This window comes from Lissotriton helveticus, chromosome 2_1, assembly GCF_964261635.1.
Source record: "Lissotriton helveticus chromosome 2_1, aLisHel1.1, whole genome shotgun sequence".
Taxonomy (NCBI): Eukaryota; Metazoa; Chordata; class Amphibia; order Caudata; family Salamandridae; genus Lissotriton; species Lissotriton helveticus.
In genome coordinates, this window is record NC_136059.1 from 53267309 (window position 1) to 53286988 (window position 19680).

A 19680-nucleotide genomic window follows, 5' to 3' on the forward strand; every position below is an offset into this window, starting at 1 on the left:
TCACTTTTACGCTGCCGGTGCGTCACTTTTTGTGACGCACCAGCAGCGTAAAAAATGTGCCTTGTTGCACCATATTTACAAAGTGACACATCTAGGTAGATGCGTCACTTTGTAAACCCCTGCGCTATATTATACCTACGCCAGGTATAATGTATGCAGGGGGGGACGTTCCCACGCAAGAAAGGGGCGTAGAAGTGATGCAGTGAAATCTATAAGATTTCACTGCGCCACTTCTAGGACACAAATGCTTCAATTTCTTACGCCTGCCTCACAGCAGGCGTAAGACTGACGCAGGCCCTTTCACATGGGGCTTGCCCCATGTGAAAGGATACATTTCTGGAGTTGCGTCACTTTTGTGACACACTCCAGCAATGCGTCACTTTTGCGCCATACAGATACGTCAGAAATACTGACATATCTGTAATTCCTTGCGCCATGATGCGCCATACTGTAAATATGACGCATCATTGGTGTCTCAAGGAGGGCGCAGTGAAAAGTGACGCGTCGCTGTTTTGACGCAGCCATGCGTCATTTTTCATAAATGAGGCCCCTACTCATCTATAGTAACATACGCTTACACGTGTCACTCGCGAACCAGCATGAGTCCATCAACAGAGCTCGAGAATACATTTAAAAGTCATCTCAAATTATATTTGCTGTTTGAAGCATGAACAGATCATAAAGGTTATAAAAATACCAATTTTGGTGGTGGTGTTTTTTTTTTTTGGACCAGCTGGGACTTAAAAATACTGGTGGTGCTGGTAGAAAACTGGTCAGGTGGCAAACGTAACTGGCTTGTTTATTTACTGTTTGGGTTTTGGGGGACATGCCACTTTAGCACAGTCTGTCTGTGATGCAGAACCCCCTGTGTTTTTTGAACAATCATTGGATGTCTGGTAAGCAAGTGAAAAACCACCGGACAAAAGAGGAGAAAAAATTGAAGTACTCCAGAGGCCAAGCTTACATCACCGCCACCCGTAAAATAAAATGACATAATGGAGAGCCGCGGACAACTGCCAATAGATAAAGGGAGCCACGGGTCAAAAAAGTTTGGGAACCACTTCCGTGAAGGAATGTGCAGTGAGTGACTGGGCCTCTTTTCCTCCCTTCCAAGGGGGAGCCTTGGGGAGTGCGCTTACTGTTTGCCACATCTGAGGGTATCTTGTGACCGCCTCTTTGTGTCTGATTCTGCCCCTATAATACGAGCTTCTGTGGCCCCTTCCTTAACCCCTCCGCTGCGCCGAACGTTCCGGGCTGGTGCGGAACGTTCTATTGCGCGGGCAGGGTCGGAACGTTCAGCGGACGTGCGCAGCACTACTGAGGTAGTGAACGCGACGTCCGCTGAACGTGCCCCGCACGGAAGGGGTTAATACCCCAAGGTAGAAATAAGTAGCAAAAATGCATGTTGTGCTGCCCAGGGCACTTAATGCACTCATGCCAACCAGATCTCAATCAGGCAGGAAACTCCCGATTTTTAAAGCCAAAAGTGGGTTTATGTTATCTTTCTCCTGCCTATGTTACCTCTGCTTCAATAGAAGTTAACAGGGTCAATAGACTTCCTGTTTTTCAAATATTTGTTCATGTTTACAGATGCATGTTTCTGTCATGTCCTGCAGTGAGTTGTTGAACCATAACATTTGCAGAACGCGCCCTAATGTCTCTCTCAATCGCATCCTTCGCTTTTCTCTCTCCCCCTTTTTTAGGGCCAGCGGTTCTTCTTCCCACTCAGACTCGATCCCACTCGGAAGTGACGTCGAAGCGGGTGGTGCGCGCCATCTTGGAGGGGCTGAGGTCCTTGCAGATCTTCGCGGAGTCCCTGCAGAGCTGTGGGGGTCGCCAGCCTGACTTCCAGAGGGATCTACTTCCGGGCCTCAGTGCCAGCCTGAAGAGCATGAGCAGGGCGCAAGAGGTGTGCCAGAGCCATCTGAGCTCCAAGAGGTCCTGTGAGGAGAAGCGCCTCAACGGGATCAAGGCGCTGGAAGATGAGCTGAGGCTCCTGGATGCGCGTCTCAGAGGCTTGAAGCAGCAGCTCTCGGGCCTCCAGGCGCTAGAGAGGAGCAGCAGGAAGGGCGCGGAGGCGGCGCGTCGGGCCCTGGTCGCAGCACATGGTACCCTGGCTCAACTGACTCAACAGGCAGAGAACGCCCGCAAAGCGTTTGATGCCCAAATCGCCAGCCTGCTCCACCTAAGTATGCATTTCTTTTTTTTACCAATGTAAACTTCAAGGTACTCACAATGTGTACACACATTTTCAAAGTTTAACAATATGAGGCTATGTATAATTCTCCCAGGATACTCTCTGATTTGATGCAAATATTTACAGAAGCTTGAAAGCAATAATGATGATTCTTTTCTTTCAAAATAAAATGTTCATAAAAGAATGATAGCAGAAAAAAAAACATTTTTGCTAAACTACTGTAAAATTTCAAATACAATTTGCTTGCACCATCATTTAGAAACAAATGTTGATGCATGCTAGTATTTCCCAAACATATTCATAATGGAAAATCAGTGCAAGGTGTTGCAATAAGAATATTAGAAACTGAAATAAACAAGCATTGGCAAAGTAGGTCTGATGTTGGTGGTCAGCTTTTTAGTTCTGTCAATGTGTGACTTGGCATGGTTTTTGTAAAACCTTATTGGTCTGGTAGCCGCCAGGCCCTCACCATTATAACAAACATTGGCAAATGCAAAAAAAGAATTTGGGTCTAAAAAAACACACATTACCACTGTAGCTACTGGCACTGAACAAAACTACTTTGTGTGCCAATATGCTCCTTGTGAAAGAGCAGAATGCTGTCACTCACAGTAATACAAAAGGGGATGATGGACGGAGCGTTTGACCAAATCAAACACTCAGCCCCAGTCAACTGATCTGGGTTTAATCAATCACCATTCTTTAGCTCACTCTGCCACCCCAGTTCAGACATGGCCATATGCAAATCAGTCTGACCCTGAGGCTCATGGGAACAGTCCAGCCCGAACTGCCAAGCCATGTCTTCCCTGGACCGGAAACAAGCATCCTGGGACCGGTATCGGATTCATAATCCTCATCAGCCAGGCTATCTTGAATCCAGTGGCAAAGTGAGCAAGGGACTCACGTCTGAGCATACCCTGCCAACTTAGGGCGAACAAAGCAGCGATACAAAAGGGGATGATGGACAGAGCGTTTGAGCAAATCAAACACTCACCCCCTAAAGAACGGTGATGGATTAAACCCAGATCTTTTGACTGGGTGTGAGTGTTTGATTAGTTCAGATGCTCCGTCCATCACCACCCCCTTTTGTACCCCGTCACTCACAGTAAAGCCAGCCGATAAGGAGAGAGAGAGACCAGTTTTAATAAACCCAAAAGGTCATGCTCAAGGGCAGACCAAACTAGGGGCCCAATGATTAATGACAGTGTCAAAAGTGCACCCATGGTATATGTCCTTGCATTTAGTGCTGCTATATTCCTTTCCTGATTTCCCAAGAATTTACGGAAGTAGGACAAGAAATAGTACTCCTAGAAAATATTTATGAACTGCATTTTAGCATGAGCAAATATGCATGTGAAGATTTGCTCATGCAAAAACCTAAGTGTTTACAAGTTCACTTTCCCTCCAACCTCTTTTTCCTGACGCTGGAAGAAGGTTTACTACTGCCATTGTCAGGAGTAAATTTCCAATATTTCTCAGTGTGGGAAAAAATTGGAGAAGAGTTGTTGAAAACCCTTAAAACATGCAAGTTAGTAAGTTTGCACAGACTCAAAAGGGCATTCTAACCCTGGAACATTTGCTTACCACTACCTTCTGCCCCAGCATGTAGATCTGCAGGAATGAGGCAACATAAGGGGATTGCAAATATTTAAACACTACTATAATATGAGCCCTGATATAATCAGAGCTGCACTACATGGCACCAAAGGGACAAGTGGATTTTGTTGCAGGACAAGTAGATATTTGATTAAATTCTACACCCCTGTAATAGGGGAATAGTATTCAAGTTTATTTCCCTTCTAGGCCGATCCTGACAGAATGCATAGAGAATCACACAGAAACCCCACAACATGCACAAAATCTAGCGCATAGCCCACACACACTCACAAACACACTTTCATAAACAACACGTTTGTAGGAGCTGATCTAAACCATTAGGTCTTTTCAAAGATGCCCATAAATGACAGCCTTGGACTCTGGTCTCTGTTTGAGATTCTGCTCGTCCTCTGCCAGCCTCTGTCCGGCTCTTCTCCCACCAGCCTAGTGGCATCCATGCACATCCCTGCGTTGCCTCAATCTCTCTCTGCCAGTCCTTTGTACATGTTTCTCTCACACTCATATATAGTCTGTGCCCCTGATTTCCTCAGTGTTTTTTCACTGTAGTGCTTCTGTCGTTTTTGGCTACTTCTGGCTTCTCACCGTCTCAGGCAGTCTCTGCATATGAGTTTTTTTTTGTGTAAGCACAGCCCCCTCAGACCCCCTTCAGTTTAGTGATCATTTTAGATCAAACCTGCTCCTCTACCTCATCCTTGGACCAGGTCTTGGGTTGCTTGCGTTCAGTGGAGAAGTGTGGCTCAATGGTTAGAGCGGCATACCCTGATGCAGAAGTCTGGCCCGGGACCAGGGTTCAATTCCCGCCTCGGCGGATCTTGGCCTCAATTTCCTCGGACCTGATAATTCTCGCCTCGGTGCCTATTCTAATCATCGGTCCCACTCTGCAACTCTGGGCAATAGCTTGCTTAATCTCCACAACGGCCCCAACAACGCCAGGAAAGCCTGGCTTCACCTTGGGGGTGCCCAGGAGTTGGCACTTCACAGGGAAAGGCCAGGAAGTGTTGCTCAGCGGTATTCGTACAAGCGCCGAGATGCCTCTGGGTAGTCGTGCACTATACAAGTACCTCTACATTTACACTACATTGACAAGGCCTGGGCTGCCACTTTAAGCAGGCCTACTCCCGCTGGAGTAGTGTTAAAACTGATTTGCATATGGCTGGGTTCAAACTGATGTGGCATGTTATAGTGATGGGCTGGGATGTGCCCTGGGTAATTGCCCGGGGCTGAAATGAATTGAAGCATTGCAACCATCACATTTTGTGTACTTCAAGCTGGGTGATACCGAGTATGACTATCACTGCAGGCCAGAATTGATAGCCAAAAAAGCTGATTCAGACTTTCATTGGTCCCAGAATATTTAACTGAGCTTGGTAGTAACGTCATCTTTTAGTAGTGGCTATTTAGTCAGCAACCAGGTAAATAGTGAGTTTTCTCTGCCATTTTCTTAGCCGCTGGTTAAATAGTAGCAATTACTTAGTATTTGTCAGGCAGCCTTGAAAATAGCAGGCAAGCTTTGCTATTTACCCAGCCGCTGAATCAACAATGGATTCTGTACTGTTTGACCAGCGGCTGTGCAAATAGCGGAAGAACACCACTCTTTACCCAGCCGCTGGCTAGTAGTAGAGATTCTGCACGGTTTAGCAGCCGCCATGTAAACAACAAGGAAACCTCGCTATTTACCTGGCCACTGGCTGATCAGCAGAGGTTGTGTACTATTTTGCAAGCAGTCAAGCTAACAGCAAAGAATTTTTAAGTATTACTTGGCTACCGGCAAAACATCAGACATTAAATTATAATTAGCCAACAGCCATGCAAATAGCAAATACATGTAATCATTTTTTGTCTTGGAGGTAAATAGCAGATATTGTAAACTGTGGGCCCGATTCACAGAACTAACTTAAGACAAAATCCTAAACTTACTACTTTTGGTATTCACAGAAGTTAGGATTTTGTCTTAAGTTTGTCTTAAGACAGACTTAAGACAGACTTAAGTTAGGATTTTGTCTTAAGTCTGTCTTAAGACAAACTTAAGACAAAATCCTAACTTCTGTGAATACCAAAAGTAGTAAGTTTAGGATTTTGTCTTAAGTTAGTTCTGTGAATCGGGCCCTATGTCACTAGTTGGCTGGCAAAAATAAAAATATTTCCATATTTATCCGGCTGCTGGTTAAATATCAGAAATAATGTACTGTTCGGCTGATGGCCTTGTAAATAGAAGATAAACTTCATTATTCTTCTGGTGACTTACTAAACAGCTGACAGTATACACAACGTAGCCATCAGGCGTGCACATAGCGCAGGAGCTTTACTACTTACCCGGCTTGTGTTGAAACAGCTTACAGTTTGTTACTATGCCTTATCATATTTCAACAGGTACTTACCGTCTGCAAACATGGAGTGACTATCATTGCCATCCATCTCCTTAAGAAAGGTTGGGTCCTGATTTATTATTATTACATTTGCAAAATGTGGGTGCAAGTTGAACCCATCCTCTTTGGAATAATAATATTTTAAGAACTGACCTATGAACAGTTTGGTTCCCAAAATACAAATTTGCAGGAGATCCAGAATGATTTGCCCAATTAATATTCATTATGCAGATGCCAATTTGTAACCCTCTGTGATTGGCTGTAATCACAGGGAGGGTGGCTTGCAAGGGACAGCCCTTTTGCTGCATTCCAAACTGGAAAACTATTTTTTTAAAGCAGCCTGTGTTACTTGAATGAAACAGTGCTGCTTTAGAAAAAATGTTTTCTGTCTTTCAAACCTTCTTTCTCCTGAGGATGCCAACATGGTTCCCAGAGGGAAAGGGCTTCTAAGGAGGCAACTTCCACTTTGCAAATTAGTTACCACCCTAACTGGGGGGTCGTTAGCTCATGGTTTGTGACATAAAGTGCAGTTGTAAACTATCATAATTCCTAACACTTCTGCCATATATGTATCTCCACCACCCTTCTTCCAGCCCTTACGTGTTTTTACCGACTACTAGGCTAGTGCGGAAGCTATCACTGCTGGCCTTGGTTTCCAGTGCTCTCACAGTTGGAAATCAGAGCCCTTTGTTACTCAGAACCCCTCTCAAGGCCATCTGAGATGATCTAGCTGGAGTCTCACTCACCCCCTTTTCTGAGAATTCGTATGACCCTGAATTTCCCTTTATTGATTTCCAAAGCCCTTTGACCCCTGTGTCAACTATTAACCATTTTTTCTGACTTCAGCCATTTGAATTCCTCAATCCCCCTCTGCCATTCTTCACAGACCACACTTCATTTTACCCATTCACCTTTAGACCCCTCTGCCATATTTCCGCTCTGCACCCCTTCCTTGTATCAGGCCATTGCGGGGCTCCTGGTTCTACTACTACTGATCCACACCATGAGCCTGCTGGGCAGCTGGGTCCATCTTCACCTAATCATGTTGTCCTGGATCTCCTGGATCTGATAGTCCTAGTGGTCCTGCTTTGGGTCATCCTGATTCTTCTTACCCTGTTTGGTCCACCAATTACCGGGTCCACTGGTCCTAGTCCTCTTGGGCTTGGTGTGTTCATTTTGGTCCTGATCTGCCACCACTGGGTGTTGTGGCTCTGGTTGACCTGGTCCCCTGAGCCTCACCACCCTGACCTTGATATGCCAGTTCCTGGTCATCGTGCTCTACTTCATGCTTCAGGTCCTGTTCCCCTTGGTTGTGACCACTCCGGTCCTCCTAGCCCTGTGTCTGTTGCTGTTTATTCTGATCCTTCTAGTTCTCCTAACCCACCTCAGACTGGTCCCTGATCTCCATAGCTCAAGTCCACCTGCCCCTGCCTTAACTAGTTCTCTCTGGTCCTCCTGCAACGTTTCATGATGCTCTTGGCCCTGGTTCTCTGGTCCTCTTGCTCCTTGTCATCCTGACTCTGCAGTAACTTGTCCACTTAGTCCTGATCCTCCTTGTTAAGGCCATCCTGTCATTAGCCACCCAGCTTGGGTATCCTGACTCCTGTCATCCTGTCCCTCCTTGTCCTGGTTCTCCTTTTCCTCCTCGTCCTCAATCTCATTCTGCTGGTATGCGAGGTCCTGAGACGTCTGAGCCTCTGTGGCTTGATCAACCTTTCTCCCGTGGTTGTGGTCCCACTTGTCCTCCATGTTCTTCTCTTGTTCTGCTGGCTTTGGATTAGGGGTGGGAGGAATTTGCGTAATCGTGTTACGCAAATCTCCGCGAAATGGTAAAAAAAAATCTCGGCGAACAAGAAAAAATTCCGTGAACATGCGGAATTGCTTGTTCAGGATGCTTTTTACTGTTTGCAATTGCTGTTTGCTTGCTCGGGAGGAAAATATCTCGCGAACTTGCATTTGAGAACGTGGACAAGCAACAAATTTCGCGAAGTCGCGGAACGAAGAATTTTGGGCAATTTCGCGTTCTCCGCGGAACGCGAAATTACCCAAATTCCGCAAATTCCGCAGGGGAATGGAATTTACAGCCCAGGCCTACTTTGGATGCCTGGCCATCTCCTTTTGATTCTAAGGTCCCATTTCCCTAGTCTTCCTCACTCTCAGTCTGCTTTTTCTAGCACTGGTCTTCCTATTCCTGGTCCTCACACTTTGTGCTCTCAGTCTCAAAGCCTGTCACTCAGATGTTATTTTTGGCTTCCATTTTCTTGTGCTGAGACAGCACTGCCAAGGATGTAAAGGAGGGCACGGTAAAGACAGGAACTTGCCCACTTAAATCACTGCTTACCGAAATAAAAATTAAAAGAAGTATCTCCAAGATACATTTTGCATTTGACTAAGATGGTATTGTGTTGAAGGGCCACTCATGACACAGAGCCAATAAGCCTGAACCCCTCTCTGCCTGAACCCCCCTCTGGTGGGTGAATAATATGAAAAACAGTGAATATTTACAGGCAGCAATCGGCAGAGTGAACTCCTCCTGGGAATTTCCCAGATGTCTTACATACCTGTCTCTTACAAACCTGTCTCTAACTTTCTCTTCCCCATTCCACAAAATCCCCATCACTGTGCCTCACTCAATATACTTCAAGTGTTCCAAAGCACTGTACCCTCAAGCACCAATAATCTCTATGCATGTCCCCCACTTTGTGGCCTGATATCCCCTATCTGTCTGCGTTCCATGTTTGCTGATGCTCGTCGACTGCTGCCTTAGTGCTAGGTTTGAAATACTAAGCAAGCACAACCCCTCTTATAAAGAAGCCTGAGTTAAGCACAAGACCTTCCATTAGAAGCCCAAAAAGAGCCCAGGCCTCAGAAAACCTCAAAAGGAGGATCATGAGCATTAAAAAGACAATGTATTTTCATGGGTAAATAAAACATTTATGTAACCTGCTTTAAAACCATACTCATGTTTTTTTTCAGACAGCCAAACACTCCTAGACTGTGATGCAAAATATCTAGTGTTATATCCTGCAGCTCCTGAAATAGAACATTGATTCCTGAATTCTTATTTGAATATTAATACATCAAATGTTTTTATTCAAAATAGTTTTTACTATTTTTTCATCTGTAAAAAGATTATCCTAATTCACACCCATACCTTTTTTTTAGGGTTTTATATAGCATGAACTAGACCCGAGATATCGGGTATCAGAGCGCTTTACATGAGCATCAGTTTCGTTACATTAGGACACATTGATTTTTTGTTAGCCAAGGGGCGATTAAGTGATTTTCCCAGAATGACAAGATGTTGAGCGTTGTTGCGAAGACTCAAACCCGGTTCCGCAGCTTTGAGGTTGACCACACTAGCCGTAAGGCTACATCCTCTCTACCACAGCCTGTTTTGTGTATTGCTAGCTAAATAAAGACCTCCTTTACACTATTTATGCGTCTTCTGGGCAAATTGTACACCATCTCTACTATTTAGTCTGCAGCTGGCTAAACAGCAGAGATATTGCACTATTTTGCCAGCTGTTGGGTAAAAGCAGAGGTTATGCCTATTTGGCTTGCATCCTGGTAAACAGGCACTTCCTTGCACATATCCCTGGGCTTAGAGGTGGTAAAGACTCCAATACACTGCCGAGGAATATCTCAAGAAAAGAGTGACTGCACAAATGTGCCTATTAATGCATTCATGCCAACATTTTAAAGCAGGCAAGTGGGAGATTTTAGAAAAAGTAGGGAAAATGTATTTTCCCCATTGACATAGATTGAAGCAGAGGCAATCTGCCAGAATCGAGCCTATTGGCGTGCATCGGGACAGACAATCAGGATTTCACTTTTGGCAGTTTAGTGACATAACGCAAACAAAAACAGAGTCATAAACTCTGTTTTTGTATGTCTATGTAATAATGCTAAAAATAAAGAGGCCTCTCACATGCTCTAATCTACCAATTCAAGAATTATTTACAAAGCTTTAACCTTTGATGTTAGAGATATTTTTAGGAGCTGGGGATAGGAGCATATGTCACAGGCATCAACATTTCACTTTTGCCTTGTTTGCAGCAGATCATGATTCGGCAATCCTAATTGGGTTTCTGCTTGCAGGAATCAGAGGGCAGAACACTAGTCTTGATAATGGTAGTCTCCTGCCTGAATCAAAAGAGTCATAGATTGATTTATGACATCAACATAATGCCTTAAAAAGGCATCTTTTATATATAGGAAGCCGGTGTAAATTGTGTAGATGAACAGAGATGAGCGAGTAGCTGGCTGTAACATTTTGCAAAAGCTGCAAATTATGTGAAGAGGTTATGTTACCCTGTTGTAACTTTACAGTGGTTCCTTCCCTCCGGCCGTCCTCCCCTCCCTTTCCCAGGTTGTGGTTTAGTCCAGCTGTCAGGCTAGAGGCAGCCTTAGAATGTTGACGACTCTGTTTTCCGCCCAGCTGGGAGCACCTGATGTGAATATCACTGATTAAATTTGAAGAACTCTTTACCTTGTGAAGTGTATTTATTACACTTTTTTGGCGACGAGGGTCAAGGAGCTGAGCCAGGGTCAGCGTGGTGCCCCCCCCTGGATGAAATTTGACTGGGATGGAATAATTTGCTAGACGATCAACTTACCCTGCGTTAGGATCTTGATCTGGCATCACCGCAGCGTTGTCTATCTTCTTCGCGCCACTGCTTCGCCGTTTTCAAGAATATTGCTGAAGAAGAAGAGTGGTAATCGTGAATATACCACAGTGGGGGAAGTTTTTTGCCAACTCCGTGATTCTTGATCACCGTTCAGGAGGTCCGTCCACTGTCTTCAAGGGACTGTCGGAGGTGAGCTGTGGTGTGCAGAGTTGTGTCTGAGGCGTCTTCAATTTAACCCCTCACAGCGAGTGTGGGTGGCGAAGCCGGCGGTGAGTCAGCCAGCGCTTGTGAGGCGATCGGTGCTGGGCCGGGCGTACTGTGCTGCCCGTTGAGGTGGAGGTTTCCATACCGCCTACGTGTCAGGTGAAGCTTGTGCCTGTCAGCGCTGTAACGGAGGCGTAGCGGCCCGGGTGAGCAGTGCCTGTCCGGCGCGTCTTTCCTCCATTGCTGTTTTGAAGTGACTGCGGTGGTCTTAAGCAGCGCAACATTAATCATGTCCCCTCACGCTGGCTGGGTGAGAAGGGGGGATTAACTTTTAGAGTGGCTAAGGGCTGCACCATCGTGTTTCTCTCGACGATCTCTGAAGAGGAACTTTCGATCTTCACAGGAAGTTCCCGCCTACAACCAAGCTATGTGGGAAATGAAGAAACAGAAATAGGACTTGAGTTGTTTTTCAGGAAAAGAGAAAAGATAGCCTGCATTGAGTTTCAACGTTTTCCATCCTGTTTTAGTGGGGTGGTGTATACTCCTATGTTTAGTAAGGTTTAGTGCCTGAGCAAGTTTTTCTCCTTTGAAAGTGAATTTGTTACTTCCCACATTTACCTCCTGGTTCACTTTTATTCATTTTTTTTTCCTCCATCACATTTAGTGTAACCCAGTGGATGGCCATGGCAGGGGCAGGGGCAGGAATGAGCCAGCCCCCACCATTCCTAAATGACCTGGGGGAGCCCGAAATACCATGGAAGAGATGGGAAGGGATTTTCAAATCCTATCTCATAGCAATAGGAGGAGGGAATTATAACAATGTGAGAAAACAGCACATTTTGTTACACAATTTAGGCATACATGGGAGAAAAGTGTTTGAGGATATAACTGGCAGGCTAGTTGATGATGAACAAGAAGAAGTTGAAGGGGTGAATGTATATGATTATACCTTGATGAAACTAGAGGAACACTTTAAAATTAAAATAAATGTTGTGCTGGAGAGACATAAGTTCTACAAAAGAGCCCAGAAGAAAGATGAAAAAGTGACTAATTATGTAGCGGTTCTAAGGGGTTTAGCAGCTACGTGTGATTTTGGGGCACTGACTGATTCAATGATAAGGGACCAGATTGTGAGGTGCACTAATGACCCAAGAATACAAGAGGAACTCCTTACTGGAACCCTGACCTGGAAGAAACATTGAGCATAGCGAAAGGGTTGGAGCATGCAGCCATGTGTATGAAAGAGATGAAAATACATGAGGGAGCAATCAGAGAAAAAGTAGAGAGCAAAGGATCACATGAGGGGGAGACCATTTGTAAGGTGGGAGAGAAGGCTAAGGGTGATCAGCGCAGCAACCCTCAGGGATTATTTTGTTACAAATGTGGCAGCCAAGTCATTTAGCGAATAACTGGAAGTGCCCTGCCAGGGATACTCTGTGTAGGAAATTTAACAAAAGAGGGAATTTCTCCAAGGTGTGTAAAAATTTCAACCAGAAAGTACATATGGTGGAAAATGTAGAAATTGTAGAGGAGAAAGAGAAAACATATATCTTCCAGGTGGGGGATGAGGAAGAAAATGAATGTAATGATTATCCTACATGTGAAATTATTTTGGATGGTAAGAAATTTGTTGCTTTTGCAGATTCATGCTCCCCATACACACTTATAGACAAAAGGGAGTTTGATGAGAAGTTTGCAGGACAAGGAGTAGTGTTAGAGAAGGCTGACATAAATCCCGTAGGATACTTCAAGGAGCGTATACCGCTTGAGGGTATGACAAAAATGAGAATATCCTTTAAAGATAGGCACACGGTAGGGAAAGTGTATGTCTCCATGAGAGGTTCTAATCTGTTGGGTTGGAAACATCAGAAGAAACTTGGCATTAAGCTAGACCCCAACAACAAAGAACAAGTGCTCTTAGTGGAACCCACCAGTGTAGCAGAAGATGTTACTCAAGAATTTAAGGAGGTGTTTAGTGAGGAGCTGGGAGTGCTAAAGAACTATGTGCACAGGATTACACTCAAGAGGATGCTGAGCCAGTGATACACAAAACACGCTCCATACCCCTACGCATGAGAGAGCCTTTGAAAATCGAGTTAGACAAATTGGTTAGACAAGGGGTGATTAAAGAAATAGAGACATCTTCTTGGTTGGCTCCGGTCATTCTCACGACCAAGGATGGAGGAAAGAACATTAGGTTGTGTGTAGACCTAAGGGACTTGAATGCAAACATCCTGATCGACCGGTACCCACTCCCCAGAATTGGAGAGATGTTGACCACCATACAGGGTGCCAGGTACTTCAGCGTTCTGGATTTGTCCTCGGCGTACTATCAGATAGTGCTACATCCAGATTCACAGACTCTGACAGCGTTCACTACTCCATTTGGCAATTTCAAATTTCTACGGATGCCTTTTGGCTTGGCCTCGGCGGCAGCCGCCTTCCGACAGATGATGCAACACGTCCTCAGGGATTGCAGTAAGACTATGTGTTTCCAAGATGATATACTTATCTATGGCTCCAACGTGGAAGAACATAATGAGAACTTAAGAGAGGTGCTAGGAAGACTGAAGGAGGTAGGATTCACCACCAGGTTGAGCAAGTGTAAATTGGGGGTGAGTTCCGTGGATTATTTGGGCCATACCATCTCCGAAGAAGGGATCAAACCAAAATGTGATTTGGTTAATGCCGTCAGAGATGCATCTACACCCACCAACAAAGAGGAAGTGCTGTTGTTTTTGGGACTAGCAGAATACGTGGCGAAGTTCATAAAAGACTTTGCTGTCAGGACACATGCCATGAGAGAATTGGTGAAGAAAGACAGCAACTTCGAGTGGGGTGAGAAACAAGAGATGGCGTTCAGAGACATAAAAAATGCCATAATTCAGGCACCTTCCATTGGCAAATTCGACCAAGAAAAAGAAATAATAGTAACCACTGATGCGAGCAACAGGGGAATTGGAGCAACCGTGTCACAGAGAGGAGAGAAGCAACTTAGAGTAATTGCCTTTGCGTCAAGAACACTTACTTCTCCAGAAACTAACTATTCGACAGTGGAAAAGGAAGCACTTGCCGTGTACTGGGCCATCAAACACTTCAAATTCTATGTGTGGGGAGTACCATTCGAGGTGCACACGGACCACAAGCCGTTGGTTCCTCTGTTTTCAAAGAAGAACATGGAAGAAATGACCCCGCGCATTGCCAAGTGGGTTTAGGGCCTGCAGGGTTATAACTTCCGGGCAGTGTACATTCCAGGACAACAGAATAGAGCAGCGGATTTCCTCTCAAGAGCTCCGGTTCGCAGTGAAACAGATGAGGAAAAGGTGGAAGACACAATCCTGGAGATAAGTGTTGCAGCTGTAATGAAGGAAGATTGGGATAATCACATGAAAAGAGATGATACTTTAAAGAAGGTGAAGAAGCACATTGTCACGGGTTGGCCAAAGAAGTGTAAAGAGTTGGAAAGGGAGATCCAACCGTATTGGAATGTGAGAGAAGATCTCTCAGTTGAGGCGAACTATGTCATGAAGTCGGGAAAACTAGTTCCTCCGGAGGGAGTGAGATAGCATGTCATCGCCTTAGCCCATGAGGGTCATCTGGGCAGAAGCCTGTGCAAATCCAGATTAAGAGCAGACTATTGGTTCCCGGAGATGGACCGAGAAATGGAAGAGAAGGTACGTGACTGTTACGCATGCAGCATCAGTGACAAGTCCAAAGTTACCAAGCATTCTCCTCTGATACCAGTGGAAGTACCTCTGGCCCCTTGGAAAAAAATGGGATTTGACATCACGGGACCCATTCATGGAAGAAGCTCACAAGATTGGTACCTATTAGTACTAATAGACTATTATTCCAACTGGATTACTCACAAGTTTGTGGTGAACATCAGTACTAAGTCTGTTATTTGTTTCTTGAAAGAGGTGTTCTCGAGAGAGGGGATACCAGCAACACTAATAACGGACAATGGGGTCCAGCTGACATCGGACGAAATGAAAGAATTTTTGAGATACTGTTCAATTTCCCATACCCGTACGCCGTTGTACTGTCCCAAGGCCAACGGCAAAGTGGAAAGGGCGAACCGTTTACTTAATGAGAGCATCAAGTTAGCAGGAAAATCGGGGAAAAATATGGAAGATGCGGTAATGGAAACATTGTGGGCCTACCATACTACCCCCAACTCCACCACCGAACATTCACCTTTCGAGCTAATGAGAGGAAGAAAAGCGGGTTCTAAGCTGTCCCCTCAGTGGATGGGGAGAGCCAATCACATAGAAGTAGATTCGGAGGACATGAAGAGGAGGATTGAAGACAAGCAAGTCAAGTACAAAGAGTGGTACGACAGAAAGTGGGGTGTGAAGGAAAGGAACCTCAGTAGAGGACAGTTGGTGTACATCAGGAGACCAGACAGAGTGGGGAAAAGTGAGGACAGGTTTTACGCCCCAGGAAAGATAAGGGAGGTCAAGAGCAATGTCGTAGTTATGCAGGACGGTAGAGTGTGGAGTCAAGATAGAGTGGTTCCTGTCACTTCCAAGAGAGATCAGTCGAGGGAGGATAGGGCACAGTTGGACGACAGAGCTGTTATTCTGGGGCAGCGTAGGGAAAGTCACAGGAAGAAGACCACTCCGTCCTGGCACAGGCAGTATAGCATGAGATGATCCCTCACTACAGAAATGTTTCGCTTTGTATCTGTTAACTAGGTTTGGTCCTTGTATTATTGTCCGCCCCGCGGACCAACGTTTGTCCACCTTTATTGTTCCCCTCCCTCTCCTCCTCTTCTTCCCCTTCTATTCCCTTAGGGAGGAAGATGTGTTGTAACTTTACAGTGGTTCCTTCCCTCCGGCCGTCCTCCCCTCCCTTTCCCAGGTTGTGGTTTAGTCCAGCTGTCAGGCTAGAGGCAGCCTTAGAATGTTGACAACTCTGTTTTCCGCCCAGCTGGGAGCACCTGATGTGAATATCACTGATTAAATTTGAAGAACTCTTTACCTTGTGAAGTGTATTTATTACATACCCCTATGAAAAGTTCATTTTAGTAGTCCTTTCTGGATATGATCACTATCTTTTCTGGGGCTTACTGGGAAATATATGGTAGAATTTTCTTGATTATACAAAGTAATCCGAATCCCACGGTACAGACTGTCTTCAAAAACTGTGCAAAGTTTAAGGGCTTATCAATGTGAATGCGCAGATTTTGTGGATGAGGTACAGCGATATAGAATAATCCCAAGCTCTCGGACCACCAGTCGGAGGACCAGACTGTATATGTGCCGAAGACGAACACTCCGATCTTTCCTCCATTCATGGCAAGGGAGTTATCCTACATCCATTTGGACACCTGTTAGAAATCGGTTCTCTAGTTGGCAAGGGTGTGCACCTTTATCCAAGTAGGAACCCTTCCTTCTAGTCAGGATAAAAGAGTTACACTCCTAAAATAAGCCCTGCTCACCCCCTTGGTAGCTTGGCATGCACAGTCAGGCTTATCTTAGAGGCAGTCTTTAAAGCATTTGCACATAACCAACAGTAATACAGTAAGGACACTACAATACAAAACCACACCAGTTAAGAAAACATCCCATAATTTTATATACCAAAGACAAGACCAAAAAGGGATAAGAAAATCCACCATACAGTTCTCAGAAATCTTCAGTAATCAAAATACAGTTCCAGAACAACAAATCGAAACAGTTCTGGCTGAACGTGGCATTGAAGGCCAGTTACGGCGTCGGGAAGACCCGCAAAACAGTGCCTTTAGAAATGTAGGGCATCAGCAACCTCTTGATCTACCCCCAAGGGCCAGCATCCACAGGCTTCGGTTCCGGAGGTCGGTGCAGGAGTCACCCTGCCCTTGAAGTCATACATGTTGCAGATCGAATTTCTCGCAATTGAAGTCAGGAGTGCCGGCGTCGGTAGGCGTCGGGGCTGCGGTGCAAAGTGAAGCGGTGCAGCAGGTGGTGCCCTCATGTCGAGATGCAGGCAGCAGCTCAGTGACGGTCATCCAGCGATGTCGGTGAGACCAGGGCTGCAGTGTGAAGTGATGCAGTGCTCCTCGCAGTGCTTGCAGGTCATGGTGCAAGTAGCGGTGTCATCGTTGGTGAAGTGCTGTCATTGGCTGACAAACTGGAGTCGATGGCGCTGGCAGTCCAAGGCTGCGGTGTGGGATTAGGACGGTGCATTGTGTAACTTACGAGCGGTGCCCTGGAACCACAGTGCAAAGAGTGGCATCGATGTTGGTGTGGAGTGTCGCCGTCAGGGATACCAATGCGGCGTTGTGAACTGAGGTGGTGCGGAGTGCGGTGACCACAGGTCACTGTGCAAACAGTGACTCGGTGGCGGCTGTGGGTGGTGTCATCGGTGAGACCATGGTTGCAATGTGGCGGTGTCCTCTGCTGTGCTTTCAGGACACTGAGTCTGCAGCAGAATTGTAGACTGCATCTGGATGCTTTTTCTAATGTTGCAGCACAAAACACATAGTCCCCAGTGCTGATGGCAGAAGAACTTGAAGTCTTTGGTGTTCCTTAGACTTCTTGAACTGGGGTAAGCTCTACCTCAAGCCCTTGGAGAAACTCAATAAAGAAGTTACAGAAAGTTCAGTCCAGTCCTGTCACTGCCCAAGTCAGAAGCAGCCACTGAAGGCCAACACAGCAAAGCACTCAGCAAAGTGGTAGTCTCTCCTCACAGATTCTCCAGCTCTACTTCATGGCAGTCTTCTTGGTCCAAAAGAGTTCTTAAGTTCAGGGGTCTCTGCCTCAATATTTATACCCAAAATTCCTTTGTTCTCTCAGGCAGAGAGTATCTGTGCTTAGTCCAAACCAGTTCTGTCCTCTCTGGCCCAGCTTCCTGGCAGGAGGTGGTGACAGCATTGTTCAAGGCAGACACAGCCTATTCAGGTGCAAGGGAAATCTCCTGCCACCACTCTAAATGCAGACCGAGCTTATTCAGCCCAGCCCTGAATCCTTCAGGAAAGGCAGGACACACCTCAACACCCCGCCCCCGGTGGCCGTCTAAGAGAATGCTCCTCCCAAATCCATGTCACTCTAAAGCCAGACAGTCAATACACAAACCAGCCGAGGCACATAGAATGGATAAGCAAGAAAATACCTACTTTCTAAAAGTGGTATTTTCAAACACAGAAATAAAAATCATCATTACTAAAAAATGCATTTTTACATTCTGAGTTCAGGTATACAAAATGTATTTCCTACCTTGTTCCCAGGGCTAGTTATGTTTATAAGATGTTATAATCAAACACCCCTTCAATCCTATAGGACCAGGTTGCCTTGCAAAAGTGAAAAAAGAAATTGGCCGTATTTCACTATCAGGACATGCCACACACACCAGGACATTCCCTACCTTTCACATACACTGCACCCTTTCCACAGGGGTATCTTGGTCCTACTTTAGGGGTGACTGACATGTAAGAAAAGGGAAGGGTGGAGCCTGTCATGTGGGTGCACTTGCCAGGCTGATATGGCAGTAAAACTGTGTGCAGACCCTGCAGTGGCAGATCTGAGTTACCTTTACAGGGCTACTTCTGTGGGTGGCACAATCAGTGCTGGAGGCTCACTAGTAGCATTTGATGTACACGCCCAGGCCCTTTCAGTGCACTTTACTAGGGGCTTACCAGTAAATCACATATGCCAATCATGGAAACACAAATCCATAACACAATTTACACAGAGAGCATGGACACTTTAGCACTGGTAAAGACCCAGAGTCCCAAAACCAAGACAGGCCAGGGACAAAATAGGAGGAAGAAGCAAAAGGTTTGTGGATAACCCTGCAAAAAGGTTCATTTCAAACAACACCTTTTGCAAGCAGGTTCTAAACTTAGTAGCTGCCTTAACTATGTCCCCATCAGTGGCGTAGTCAGGTTAGGTGGTACCCGGTGTGGAAAATTTCTTGCCACTCCCGGCTTAACGTACAAATACGAACATATAACATGCATCATAACGTTTACGGTACTAACCAAAATCAATATCATAGAGAAAAGGATGATCACAATGAATCAATTAACTAAAAAATATAACAAAAATAAAATTCAGCACAGCATTTATAAGCTTCAGTAATAATGCACAACTAATTTAACAGAATGATGTTGGTTGACTGACCGGCACGGCAGCGGATAGGATTGGTTGCGGGTTGAGTGATGATGAGTCACCGGTTGTTTACGTCTCTCTCGAGTACAAACTGCAGAAATCGACTTCGGCGGAAGGAAACACCCCTTTCCCTTCCTTATCCATACTCTGTCCACTACACAGCGTTGAGTTCAGCTGCGTTTCATTGCGTTTTTTGACTGAACTAAAACGTTTCAATACGTATTATGTTGACTTGTTGAGCCTAATTAATGGTCAGAAAAAGTAATTAAACTTATTTTAAATAATATATATGTATATTTGTAAAGTGTTCTGAACCCTAAAATACTTTTTTGATTTTAAAAACACATATTTTTGCCATTTTGTCACCCCCTTTAGTGATGACAACCAGGACTGCCCGCACCCATGAAACCCGCCTTCCTACGACACTGGTCCCCATCCAGCCTGACCTTTAACTGGATATCTTCTACATAGGGGTAGAAAGCTGCCAATAAACTAAATCAAAGTGGCCGGAGGGGCCACATTGAGGTGAAATAAACCACCAGTTCAAAACAAGCCCTGTGGTAACACGCAAT

General features: G+C 45.3%; 1 protein-coding gene across 1 annotated transcript in view; it reads left to right on the forward strand.

Annotated features, from left to right (window-relative positions):
* Nucleotides 1–19680, forward strand: part of LOC144820058 (uncharacterized) — a 46733-nt gene that overhangs the window by 18440 nt on the left and 8613 nt on the right. The window contains exon 2 of the mRNA XM_078677713.1: nt 1704–2189. Coding sequence (XP_078533839.1) covers nt 1704–2189 — 486 coding nt within the window. The remainder of the gene's footprint in view (nt 1–1703; nt 2190–19680) is intronic.